Here is a 14,737-nt window from a genome sequence, read left to right as displayed (position 1 = left end):
AGGTTTCGTCGTAAACCTAATTGGTTACTTCCAATTACGTAAATCAATGGTTCAAACCGCACTCAAAGGTAGGGCATTTCCCATTGAGATAGGAACTTCTGTACCAGAAACAATGGTATCTCCAATTATAGCCCCTCTGGGATGTAAAATATATCTCTTCTCACCATCCCCATAGTGTATGAGACAAATGTATGCATTTCGGTTGGGGTCGTATTCTATGGTTACGATTCTACCAGATATGTCTTTTTCATTTCGTCGAAAATCTATTTTACGGTATAGACGCTTATGACCTCCCCCTCTATGCCTTGCGGTAATGATGCCTCTGGCATTACGACCTTTACCACAATGACGCTGCTGTCCAGAGATCAAATTATTTCGTGAATTGGATTTCACTTGACTGTCTACGGCCCCATTGCGTGTGCTCGGAGTAGAAGTTTTGTATAAATGTATCGCCGTGTTATTAAGTATTTTTTTTTGAAGTTCTTTTCTTTCTAAGAGGTGGAATAGAATAACCCGGTTGAAGCGTAATGATCATACGTTTGTAATGCATTGTATGTCCCATAGGTCCCATTCTTCTACCCTTTCCCGGGAGTCGATGACTATTCATAGCTATTACCTTGACACCAAAGAAGAGTTCGACCCAATGCTTTATTTCTGTCCTAGTTGATCCTGATTCGACATTAGAAGTATATTGATTGTTCCCCAATAACCGAATACTTTTGTCTGTAAATACTGCATATTTGATTCCATCCATAAATCCATTTTCTTCCCTATGAGTTCCAGTATTGATAAGAATTCTAGTTCTTACTGTTCATATGTTATGGTATGAATATACCATACCAATTCGTTATGTATGGATGATGAGATTCCATTGATACAGAGCCAATTCCAATAGACTTATTGAACGTTCCCATTGGCGTGCATCCAGCAGGAATTGAACCTACGAATTTGCCAATTATGAGTTGGGCGCTTTAACCATTCAGCCATGGATGCTTAACAGGGATCATCGTACATCGTGAATAACCAAATTCCAATTGAAATGAAATCTTTAGGAGGAATCAATGAAACAGGAATCAATGAAACGACATCAATTCAAATCCTGGATCTTCGAATTGAGAGAGATATTGAGAGAGATCAAGAATTCTCACTATTTCTTAGATTCATGGACCAAATTCGATTCAGTGGGATCTTTCACTCACATTTTTTTCCACCAAGAACGTTTTATGAAACTCTTTGAACCCCGAATTTGGAGTATCCTCCTTTCACGCGATTCACAGGGTTCAACAAGCAATCGATATTTCACGATCAAAGGTGTAGTACTGCTTGTAGTAGCGGTCCTTATATATCGTATTAACAATCGAAATATGGTCGAAAGAAAAAATCTCTATTTGATGGGGCTTCTTCCTATACCTATGAATTCCATTGGACCCAGAAATGATACATCGGAAGAATCTTTTTGGTCTTCCAATATTAATAGGTTGATTGTTTCGCTCCTCTATCTTCCAAAAGGGAAAAAGATCTCTGAGAGTTGTTTCATGGATCCGAAAGAGAGTACTTGGGTTCTCCCAATAACGAAAAAGTGTATAATGCCTGACTCTAACTGGGGTTCGCGGTGGTGGAGGAACCGGATCGGAAAAAGGTGGAATTCTAGTTGTAAGATATCTAAGGAAACCGTAGCTGGAATTGAGATCTCATTTAAAGAGAAAGATATCAAATATCTGTAGTTTCTTTTTGTATCCTATACGGATGATTCGATCCGCAAGGACCATGATTGGGAATTGTTTGATCGTCTTTCTCTGAGAAAGAAGCGAAACATAATCAACTTGAATTCGGGACAGCTATTCGAAATCTTAGTGAAACACTGGATTTGTTATCTCATGTCTGCTTTTCGTGAAAAAAGACCAATTGAAGTGGAGGGTTTCTTCAAACAACAAGGAGCTGAGTCAACTATTCAATCAAATGAGATTGAACATGTTTCCCATCTCTTCTCGAGAAACAAGTGGGGTATTTCTTTGCAAAATTGTGCTCAATTTCATATGTGGCAATTCCGCCAAGATATCTTCATTAGTTGGGGAAAGAATCTGCACGAGTCGGATTTTTTGAGGAACGTATCGAGAGAGAGTTGGATTTGGTTAGACAATGTGTGGTTGGTAAGCAAGGATCGGTTTTTTAGCAAGGTACGGAATGTATCGTCAAATATTCAATATGATTCCACAAGATCTATTTTCGTTCAAGTAACGAATTCTAGCCAATTGAAAGGATCTTCTGATCAATCCAGAGACCCTTTCGATTCGATTAGTAATGAGGATTCGGAATATCACACATTGATCAATCAAAGAGAGATTCAACAACAAAAAGAAAGATCTATTCTTTGGGATCCTTCCTTTCTTCAAACGGAACGAACAGAGAGAAAATCAGACCGATTCCAGAAATGCCTTTCTGGATATTCCTCAATGTCCCGGCTATTCACGGAACGTGAGAAGCAGATGAATAATCATCTGCTTCCGGAAGAAATCGAAGCAATTCTTGGGAATTCTACAAAATCAATTCGTTCCTTTTTCTCTGACAGATGGTCAGAACTTCATCTGGGTTCGAATCCTACTGAGAGGTCCACTAGAGATCATAAATTGTTGAAGAAAGAACAAGATGTTTCTTTTGTCCCTTCCAGACGATCGGAAAATAAAGAAATGGTTGATATATTCAAGATAATTACGTATTTACAAAATACCGTCTCAATTCATCCTATTTCATCAGATCCGGGATGTGATATGGTTCCGAAGGATGAACCGGATATGGACAGTTCCAATAAAATTTCATTCTTGAACCAAAATCCATTTTTTTCTTTATTTCATCTATTCCATGACCGAAACAGGGGGGGGTACACGTTACACCGCGATTTTGAATCAGAAGAGAGATTTCAAGAAATGGCAGATCTATTCACTCTATCAATAACCGAGCCAGATCTGGTGTATCATAAGGGATTTTCCTTTTCTATTGATTCCTACGGGTTGTATAAAAAAAAATTATTGAATGAGGTATTCAACTCCAGGGATGAATCGAAAAAGAAATCTTTCTTGGTTCTACCTCCTATTTTTGATGAAGAGAATGAATCTTTTTATCGAAGGATCAGAAAAAAATCGGTCCGGATCTCCTGCGGGAATGACTTGGAAGATCCAAAACCAAAAAGAGTGGTATTTGCTAGCAACAACATAATGGAGGCAGTCAATCAATATAGATTGATCCGAAATCTGATTAAAATCCAATATATCACCTATGGGTACATAAGAAATGTATCGAATCGATTCTTTTATGGAATTCAAAGGGATCAAATAGGAAATGATACGCTGAATCATAGAACTATAATGAAATATACGATCAACCAACATTTATCGAATTTGAAAAAGAGTCAGAAGAAATGGTTCGATCCTCTTATTTCTCGAACCGAGAGATCCATGAATCGGGATCCTAATGCATATAGATACAAATGGCCCAACGGGAGCAAGAATTTCCAGGAACATTTGGAACATTTCGTTTCTGAGCAGAGGAGCCGTTTTCAAGTAGTGTTCGGTCAATTACGTATTAATCAATATTCGATTGATTGGTCCGGGGTTATCGACAAACAAGATTTGTCCAAGTCACTTCTCTTTTTGTCCAAGTCACTTCTCTTTTTGTCCAAGTCACTTCTCTTTTTGTCCAAGTCACTTCTCTTTTTGTCTAAGTCACTTCCTTTTTTCTTTGTGAGTATCGGGAATATCCCCATTCATAGGTCCGAGATCCACATCTATGAATTGAAAGGGCCGAATGATCAACTCTGCAATCAGTTGTTAGAATCAATAGGTGTTCAAATCGTTCATTTGAATAAATTGAAACCCTTCTTATTGGATAATCGTGATACTTCCCAAAAATCGAAATTCTTGATCAATGGAGGAACAATATCACCGTTTTTATTCAATAAGATACCAAAGTGGATGATTGACTCATTTCATACTAGAAATAATTGCAGGAAAGACTTTGATAACACCGATTCCTATTTCTCAATGATATCCCACGATCGAGACAATTGGCTGAATCCCGTGAAACCATTTCATAGAAGTTCATTGATCTCTTCTTTTTATAAAGCAAATCGACTTCGATTCTTGAATAATCCACATCACTTCTGGTTCGATTGTAACAAAAGATTCCCTTTTTATGTGGAAAAGGCCCGTATCAATAATTATGATCTTACGTATGGACAATTCCTCAATATCTTGTTCATTCGCAACAACATTTTTTCTTTGTGCGTCGGTCCAAAAAAACATGTTTTTTTGGAGAGAGATACTATTTCATCAATCGAGTCACAGGTGTCTAACATATTCATACCTAACGATTTTCCACAAAGTGGTGACGAAAGGTATAACTTGTACAAATCTTTCCATTTTCCAATTCGATTCGATCCATTCGTTCGTAGAGCTATTTACTCGATCCCAGACATTTCTGGAACACCTCTAACAGAGGGACAAATAGTCAATTTTGAAAGAACTTATTGTCAACCTCTTTCAGATATGAATCTCTCTGATTCAGAAGGGAAGAACTTGCATCAGTATCTCAATTTCAATTCAAACATGGGTTTGATTCACACTCCATGTTCTGATAAATATTTACCATCCGAAAAGAGGAAAAAACGGAGTCTTTGTCTAAAGAAATGCGTTGAGAAATGGCAGATGTATAGAACCCTTCAACGAGATAGTGCTTTTTCAAATCTCTCAAAATGGAATCTGTTACAAACATATATGCCATGGTTCCTTACTTCGGCAGGGTGCAAATATCTAAATTTTTGGACAATTAACCTTCAACAACTGCAACTGAGATAACGACAACAATAATCTGCAACACCAGATTCACAACTAATACCATTTACATTTTGAACTGTAGCTATAACTTCAATACTAAAGCAATCTGCAACATACAAAATCCTTATACACCTGCATCATCACCCATACTAATTCATAACACCCACAATCAACATAAAACAGACGCCGCCACCACTTCTATCCATAATTCTTCATATGATATTCCCTACTTTAACCAATCTCAATTCTTATTCAACAAGAACACAAAAACTCAATAATAAACTCAAACTAAATTACTGATAAGAACAATTACCTCAATTCAACCTCAACAGAACCCTCGACTCCTGCAGTTGAATCATATTCGTCCTTGCCTTTGCTTGGTTTTGTAATCCGTCTCAATACCATCATCATCCATTAAATCAAATATCAGAATCGTAAGATGATTCTCAATTCTCTTTTCCTAATAATCAATATCATCTTCTACAGCTTCTCTGAATTCTTCTCATGAAACCCCAACAATTCAATCAACACCAAAAACAACCTCATGACGTTAATTAAACTCCAACCTATTCGTTCTTCATCTAGCCATAACTCTATCTCTTTCTAAATCTTCAGAATAATAATTGAATCCCCAAACCCTAATTCTTGATCATCTCCAAAACCACTTCAGAACTGTAATTAAACCTCAACCCTAATTCCGATTCTCTGTGATTTACTATTTCAATTTCTAAACATCTTCTTTGTGAATCATCGATTCATCCTCAACAATAACACCTAGTACCTAACTTGATGTTTCTCATCACAAAATCATCTCAACAGTATCAATCGCCATTAACAGAAACTCGAGCAGAGGAGAAGAAAATAAACGGAGGAGAGAAGAAGATAGAAGAAGAAAAAGAAGGAATGAGCTTATCTGCTCGATCCAGTCTTGGTGATAAGGTCAACGACCAACGATAAAGACACCCTACGAAACGATAGGGGCAGCCACGGCTAAACTCCAAAAAGGCTATTTTTCCCTTCAAACAAAACTGATGATATCTTCTTCGTCCGATATCTGAATGACACATTCGATTCTGCGAAACCTTTCGAGACCTATCAAACGATACTATTCTCGTTATCTAAATCGTTGTTAGATTAATTTCTATTACTTAACGTTCGTGATAGACTAATCGAGTTATTATCGACTAATTCGTCTCTTGACTAGTCTAATAGCGTTGACGAGCTTGAGGGTCTTTACATTCTCCCCACCTTATATATTTTTTTCCTTGAAAATCAAACCATCCTTCTAGTCTTCAAACTCCCCACCTTATAGAAAAATCTTATCTCTTGTCTAATCGCAAAAAACATAAAAACAACACACAAACCTATATGGCTTCTTACAACTAAAATCTATGGCTCTAGGTTCAACTATGCTGATTTAATTTCTATCACATAGGGAAGTCTAAGTTTCTTACACTAATTCCTATTTTATAAAAAAAATATCTGTTTCTAATTACAAAGGAAATTCCTACGAATGTTTCTAATTGACTTTATAATTGTCGGTTTTCTAAAAGATCTAAATCATACTAACGTCTATGATCGGTCACCTTTGAATGAAGTTGCCCTGTCAAGGTTGGCCAGTCCCGACAATGCCTTCCTACGAACAGAGAAAACACAACCTTCACTATTCCCCAGTGCTGGATTAACAAAACGTTAACTTATTACGAATAACTAATCTCTAAAGTTCTACCATAACTGGTGTAACCTATCATTTTTACTTCACTACATATATAACAACCAAACAAACAAATCAATCAATCAATTAATTCTTTTAACTATTGTCAGCTTTTAGTGATTAAGATTTATCTCACAACCCAACCCAGTTCTAAACTAATCTGGTTCACTAACTGGCACTGGGTATTCCTATTGTTTTCCCATGTAAGAATAGTGAGCTCTGATACCAACATTGTAGCGCCCCCTAAGCTAGCAGCTGACTAATCCAAGAGATTAACTAAATAAAAAAGCATTACGAAACTAAATCAAATAATTAAGCAACAGTTAAGAAACCTGCTACAAAAACTTAACCCAAGAACTATCCCCTTTCTGAAATATATACAAGAATTCCTCTCAAATGATACATATTCAATAGTGAATTGATTTACAAATAGAATATAAACACATAATAAACATAGCGGAAGCTAACTAACTAAAGTAAATAATTCTTCGAAGCTTTCATCGTCACATGCACATCTTGATATGTCTCTGAAACTGAAAGTGGGAAAGGGTGAGCACATCATCCCTAAAAGGGGTTCCCAACAAGAATAACATTTAACTTTAAAGATATCATGAGCAAGATTTGGAAAACAATTCATGTTTTCCCAAACATCAAAGTGACTAAGTCACTGGAAATGCACAAACAATGTATATGGACAAACTCCTTCGTCAAACAATATATATTAGTGATGCCGGATTTTTCCACACCTACATAGATATATTGATGCCGGGTTGTTCCACACCTAATAAGCATAAAAGCTGAATTCATGTAGATATAAATGAAGGAGCGTATCCTATATACCACAAGTGGAACTTCTCATTTCTCATAACAATTCATAATGACGACAAACATTTGATAGACATATTTTTGTGTCTGAATTGTCCTCAGTGTCTCTATTGCTAGTGCTTGATTTTGTACTTATTATGGTGTTTTATGTTTGTGTAGGTGTTTTTGGAGAAATACACTTATGTGAAAAAAGTTGCTCAAAAAGTGGTATTTGGACCCCCGGGAGAAAAGTACTAAAGGCTCCCTCATTTTGGATAAGGGGCACTCTCAGGACACCACTCAAGTAAGCTACTATTTGCACCCCTTCTCTGGATAGGGGGCAACCTTTCCTCTTCGTTTAAATTCTGAAAAATGGCGGGAAAATATTCACACTACTAACAGTTTTCAGTTCGTGATTTGGAGAGATTATAGTGTGATTCAATGGCTAAAATTTCATGGGAAGACTTGATTGAGCGTAACAGGCGTGGTATGATTGGTGGTTTCGATTGAATTTGGCTAGATTTTCCAACAGACAAAATATGGCAATTCGTACACCGGAAGGAGATTTTCACGAGATTACAACAAGTTAGACGTGCGCTGCTCATGTTTGGATGGCACTCGGTCTCTACAGAAGCGTGGAGAAGTTAAATAAGGGAGATTCTTAAGTTGTAGATGCGTGAAGTTTTAAAACAGGGAATAAAATTTCGGTATCTTGCATGGGAGTATTTTTCATTGACTGCCGGATTATTTGGAGTTATGAGGGATTATTTACAATCCAATTGAGTATTTAAGGGCTTATGGAGTCACAGAGTGGGAGGGAGAGTTTGGAAGAAGAACAGTGCGTAAATCAGAGCTACAGAGAAATCTTTTCTGCTGCTGCATAAGCTGAAGAACACGAAGAACATAGACCCACAGAGACAGTCGTTTTGCTACAGTAACAACGACAGTTAGGTTCTATCGTTCCCTGTAACAGTTCGGTTTGTAACATTTATAACTGTTACAAACCCGGTTTTTAATAGTTTTTCTCCATTTCATCTTTATAAACACCCTTTGAGCAATAAAAATGAATTCTGAGTGTGTTTCCAACATGATGATGAGCTAATTCTCCCACAACCAAGGCAATTAGGAAGCTATTTACGCATGAATAATTGGTAACTATTTTATTTTCTCTAATTTATAATTTATAATTCACTCAATCACTGCTTTTGCAGAGTTTTAAATTGTTTGCGTAATTTTTTTAATTAGTTGTGATTCAACCTGATAGGTTATACTTTGTTTAGTCAATTGATAATCTATGCTTAGGGAATACAATTAATACTTGAGAATTTGCCTGATTATTTGTGAGTTAAGAAATAAGGGACTTAAAAGATAATTAGAGTTTGTGGTTATTTACCACATTCATTCATGTGTAATAGTGGAATCAGTGTCTTGGTTATTTTTAATATCTTGAAATCAATTTTGCAATAACTTTTCTTTATTTTTTAAGTTTTATAAGTCTAAAATCTATTGCTTTCACAAGTCTCAACGAACCTATTACTACAACTCAATTGAAAATCACACCAATATTACAAATCCTTTCCAATTCATGGAAAGATTCAAAGAATCAACAGAACAATCATAACACAAACTAAACAATGCATGAAATGCACGAACAGACCATGCATGAGTTTGTTAAACATAACCTTTTGTAAAAGAAACAACAATGGTTCAAAAGAGTTAAAAGTATTCCCACCTATTTTGTTGACAAGCCACGCCTACCTCGAGATCCACGATCCACTGGTTCGTCCTTGAATCGATCGTTGTTAATAGAGTCTTACTATTAATTATACAAGAACTCTAAGAATTTAGCCACAAGGCTCACACAAGGCTCATAACATAATTTCATACAAGTCTCTAATTATAGGCTAAATGAACTATCCAATGGTTCTAAGCCCATTATGATTCTCCACCTTTTATTATCTATCCATAACATAACTATGAGATTACTAATCCAATTAGATTGATTCTATAATCCCTAGCTAAGTCTTATGAATATCTACATCTTTGTAGAATGAACCAAATGCTAATTCGGACCACAAGAGGCCCAAAACATCTGATTAACAAAACTTCCCTAAGCCCAAGTCCACCAAAGTCAACTAACAGTCACTAACGGTTAAAGGTCAACTAACCGTCCACGTCTAAAGTCAAGGTCAGAGTCCAGGTCTGGTCAAGTCAAAGTTTAAGCCCAAAAGTCAAAGTTTAACTCAGTCAATGGTCCACTGAGTCCAATAGGGAATCATTGAGTCAACTAAGGATTGACTCAGTCAGATAGACTAAGTCAGAATAACTAATTTAGCCAAAAGGTTCTCACACAACTGAAACTATTAACTATATTTCAATCTCAATCTATTCATTTTTAACAGAATTCTACAATTCAATATACAATAGTAATTCAAGCTTTACCTGCAATTGCAGTACAAGCAACAGTCAACACCACCATTCTTAGCATTACAATGCCACCTTCTTCAGCTCTTCCATTCCTGTCTTGTTCACCAATTCTAACTCAATAGCAACCACTTAAACCAACAATACTTTTGATTCTAACTCATATAATACCACACATCTAGGATCTAACAGAAACACAACTCTGACATTCATTAACCACCTTCATCCCTACAACTTCATCGGCAACTACATCTCAACTCATACAAATTCCACGACATTCATCATAAATCCTAATTTACAACTTCAGTTCTAATACAAACCATTTACATCTCACATTCCATTCTCCTTACAGTGTTCTAAACATTCATCTAATCCTCATCTTAACATCCACTAATGCAATATTCCACAATGCTTAAGGCTTCGTTCCTGTCCTGCACAATTAACCTTCAACAACTACAACTGAGATAACAATAACAATAATCTGCAACACCAGATTCACAACTAATACCATTTACAGTTTGAGTTGTAGCTATAACCTCAATACTAAAGCAATCTGCAACATACAAAATCCCCATACACCTGCATCATCACCCATACTAATTCATAACACCCACAATCAACATAAAACAGACACCACCACCACTTCTAGCCATAATTCTTCATCTGATATTCCCTACTTTAACCAATCTCAATTCTTATTCAATAAGAACACAAAAACTCAATAATAAACTCAAACTAAATTACTGATAAGAACAATTACCTTAATTCAACCTCAACAGAACCCTCGACTCCTGCAGTTGAATTAGATTCGTCCTTGCATTTGTTTGGTTTTGTAATCCGTCTCAAGACCATCATCACCCATTAAATCAAATCTCAGAATCCTAAGATGATTCTCAATTCTCTTTTCCTAATAATCAATATCATCTTCTAAAGCTTCTCTGAATTCTTCTCATGAAACCCCAACAATTCAATCAACATCAGAAACAACCCCAGGACGTTAATTAAACTCCAACCTATTCTTCATCTAGCCATAGCTCTATCTCTTTCTAAATCTTCAGAATAATAATCAAATCCCCAAACCCTAATTCTTGATCATCTCCAAATCATCTTAAGAACTGGAATTAAACCTCAACCCTTCTATTATTCTTCCATTAACAACTCAATTCACTTCTCAATTTCGACCCAAACCCTAATTCGGATTCTCTGTGATTTACCATTTCAATTTCTAAACATATTCTTTGTGAATCATCGATTCATCCTCAGCAATAACACCTAGTACCTAACTTGATGTTTCTCATCACAAAATTATCTCAACAGCATCAATCGCCATTAACAGAAACTCGGGCAGAAGAGAAGAAAAGAAACGGAGGAGAGAAGAAGATAGAAGAAGAAAAACAAGGATTGAGCTTATCTGCTCGATCCGGTCTTGGTGATAAGGCCAACGACCAACAATAAAGGCACCTTCCCAAATGATAGGGGCAGCCACGGCTAAACTCCAAAAAGACTATTTTTCCCTTCAAACAAAACTTATGATATCTTCTTGGTCTGATATCCGAATGACGTGTTCGATTCTGCGAAACCTTTGTAACGTTCGTGTTAGACTAATCGAGTTATATCGACTAATTCGTCTCGTGACTAGTCTAATAGCATTAACGAGTTTGGGGGTCTTTACATAATATTACCTATAGATTATTAGTGGTATTTACAATATTACTTATTAGTGGTATTGACAATATTATATATACATATTTATATCTGGGGGAACTACTCTTATGCACGTTATACCGGTTTTTGTGACGTGTGCAGTTTGTTGGGTGTAAAAGGTGTATAATGTTTTCTCTTGCTATTGTACTTTAATTATTTATTTTTCTAGTAGAATGTTGGCGATTTATTGAAAGATATGTACGTTTGCATTGGGCACCCTTTGGGATGATGTGCTCACTCGTTCTCACTTCAGTTTCAGTGGTGCGTGTGAAGATATCCGTTTTCGTAGCTTAATCTTTTAGTGATGTTAGAGATGTTGTGAATCTTTTATATATATATATGTATTCTTTATTTACTCTTTAAAAAAACACATTAATATATTCATATCACAAGAGATTTGTCATTTGTATAATATTAGAGAGTTTGGGGTTTTGTTATTAGCATTTTAAGTAATTATGATTCTTAAAATCGATAATCCAGGATTGATGCTTCAATTAGGTTGTAATCCTTTTAGCTAAGCAGGTGATTAGGTTGGGGCGTCATAGTAGCCATTCTAAAATCCTATCGGTCGATCCAGTTTAAAACTGGACCGCTCAAATCGGCTAGCCAAGTTGAGTGGTTGAGATGATTTGCGGCAGTTAATGACTGCTGTTGAAGTAGCGTGAATGGCCACTTTTGGGTGATCGCTCGGAGGCCAAATAAGCAAGTTGTGGCTTGGACGATCACTTCTCACGGAAGAGGGGTGGCCGGTGATCACAGCGTCACCCTGTTGGCCATCTAAAATCCGATCTAAGTCGTTCGACTAAGATGACAAAGATGGACGAACGCGATTGATTTGCGGCAGTTTCATAACGTCGTTTGTTCGATTTAGGGTTTAGAAGCCGTGCGGCCAACCTCTTTTGGCTAATCGAATCAAAGCGTTGGGCGCTGATTTGAACAGGTCGTTCGGCCATGTGCAAAGAAGGGCCAACTCATGAGCACGCTGACATCTCTTGGGCCATCTAAAATTAGATCTAAGCCACTCGATTCGGCTGGCGAAGATGGGTAGTCATGATCGATCTGCGACAATAGTGTGTTGCCGCAAAGTATTTTTAGGGTCTTCAAACAGCGCGCAACGTACTTTGGTCCTGCGATTTGATGCGCCCCGGTCTTGCTATAAGCAAGTCGATCGACCAAGTGTGGAATTGGGTCGACGGTGAACACGTTAGCACTTCTTTAATAATTCGAAGGAAGATCTAAGTCGTCCAACTAGGCTAGCTAAGTTGGACCGGTCGTGATGTTTCTGAGACCGTTTTGGCCGGTCTTAGCTCGTTTGAGCTCTCTTCTTCAACAGCGTGATCACCCATGTTTGGGGTTAGCGTTCGATGATGTTAGAGTGTGCTAGGTGGAGTCCGACTAGTTGGGGTATTAGTGGGCCCGCCGGTGGTCATCCTGGTGATCGCCTAGTTCTGCTAGTATTAGACTAGGCCTATTGAATTGTGTGGCCAAATCGTGCAGCCTTGATCGTTTTTTAAGACTGATATGGACAGTCTAGATTCCCCTTAAGAAATTTAAACGCGTTCGATCGCGCTAACTTTCAATTAAAAGGTGTGATGAACGCGCTAATCTCTTTGTCAGAGGGTGATGTAGCCTATGTGAGCATTTTCATGCAGGTCTCAATATTGACACTTCGGGAGATTTATGCTACTCTGTTGCGAGTGAACATTAATCGTCATGTCATGTCAATATTGAGAGTTCAACTAAGAACATAGCATAGGAAAACACTACGCAGGCTCCGGCATTAGTGAGTAATGCAACTAGGAGCTTAAATACTCATGAGGCTCTATACTAGTGAACAATTCATCTAGGAGCTTGAGTTTCAATATAATGTGAAGAGAGACATAGGCACTCATCAAATTCTGATATATTCTCCAAATTCCTTGCGAAATATAGATATATCAAGGTCTACTACTTCTGATGCCGGATCAGGTAGACCGATTTTTACAGTTTTCTCCCTAAGCTAAAAACCACCATCGACAACGTGTTATTTTGCGGATATGCTAGGTTTCACCATTAGCTTAGTAAAGTTATTTTGGAACTAACTATTTGTATAACTTTCTTAAAATGCAGCTCATACAAAATGCTTGAGATTTGATCTCAACTTACCCGTACGCAGTTCACAAAATATCATCGTTAGGCATGAGGAGTGCTCCAAGTGTTTTCGATCCCTGGCAGATCCAAATCATCCCCCCTCACAGTTTGAGTTACCAGGAAGTTGGAAGATTTTAGATGACAATATAGTGGGCATGGTTATGTGAATGAACATGTATGACTTATTTGCAACCGTAAAAGTAAAACAGTATATAAAGCAAATTCGTTGCTAATTAAACCATTGATATGAATTACCAGGTGAAGGACTTGCATCTCAACTAATAATATCTTGATATAAAGAAAATTACATTATTAGGTAGCGGCGAAATGACTCACCAAGCAGAAATTATCCCATCATTACAAGGGTCCATAATATTTTTTATATTGGGTTGGAAATGTACAACTGGTGGTTGACATCCCCAATTACTTGAATATGCTTATTCTTAGATAGCTAAATTTGAATTAACCTTAACGCTTAACCTATATGATACACAACTGCATCAATGACAAAAATGTAGTATCTCTTGATTGAAAAATACTAAACCATGTAGACGTCATGCAATTGATATTGAAATGACACCCTTGCCTAATAAATATCATACTAGGCCTATCGTGGTCGTAGAGCCTTTCCAATGATTTGTCAGTTGTTTCCGTTTTTGCCTAATGTTGATTCTAACTGCAATCCCATTCTTTAAGATCGTTAAGGAGACTTGAAAAGACGAGGACACCCAAATATACCTCAATCTAAAAAATTTCCACCTATAAATCCTTTCTCCGAAAGTGATTGTCTATGGACTGAGTCGAGACAATACAACAAATCGGTTCACACTCCATGTGATCGTCTATGGATACGAGATCGAGACAATACAAAAACGAAGTATGTTCACTTGATAAAAGCCTCGGACTTAACCAAACACAATAGGATTGCTTATCAAGTAAATAGGAATTAACGTCTGTGTAATTTACTTTAAATTATAATAACAACAATTAAAATTACGGAAAATAAAAGTAAATGACACGGCAAAATTTTGTTAACGAGGAAACTGCAAATGCAGAAAAACTCCGGGACCTTGTCCAGAATTGAATATTCTAAGGATTAAGCCGCTATACAAAATCAAACCAACTTCGTATA

The 14,737-nt window shown here is 36.9% G+C and overlaps 1 protein-coding gene and 1 non-coding gene across 2 annotated transcripts in view; both read right to left on the bottom strand.

Annotated features, from left to right (window-relative positions):
* Nucleotides 1-51: 51 nt before the first annotated feature.
* The window catches only part of LOC113334525 (NAD(P)H-quinone oxidoreductase subunit 2 B, chloroplastic-like), a 19,577-nt gene continuing 4,891 nt past the window's right edge, over nucleotides 52-14,737 (bottom strand). Inside the window, exons 3-4 of the mRNA XM_026580763.1 lie at nucleotides 617-807; nucleotides 52-354 (exon numbers count right to left, since the gene is read on the bottom strand). Coding sequence (XP_026436548.1) covers nucleotides 52-354; nucleotides 617-807 — 494 coding nt within the window. The remainder of the gene's footprint in view (nucleotides 355-616; nucleotides 808-14,737) is intronic.
* TRNAM-CAU lies at nucleotides 920-993 on the bottom strand. Its single transcript has one exon. It is a non-coding gene; the product is annotated as a tRNA-Met (tRNA).

Source organism: Papaver somniferum, unplaced genomic scaffold (genome assembly GCF_003573695.1).
Source record: "Papaver somniferum cultivar HN1 unplaced genomic scaffold, ASM357369v1 unplaced-scaffold_137, whole genome shotgun sequence".
NCBI lineage: Eukaryota > Viridiplantae > Streptophyta > Magnoliopsida > Ranunculales > Papaveraceae > Papaver > Papaver somniferum.
This window is presented reverse-complemented; position numbering and strand designations above follow the sequence as displayed.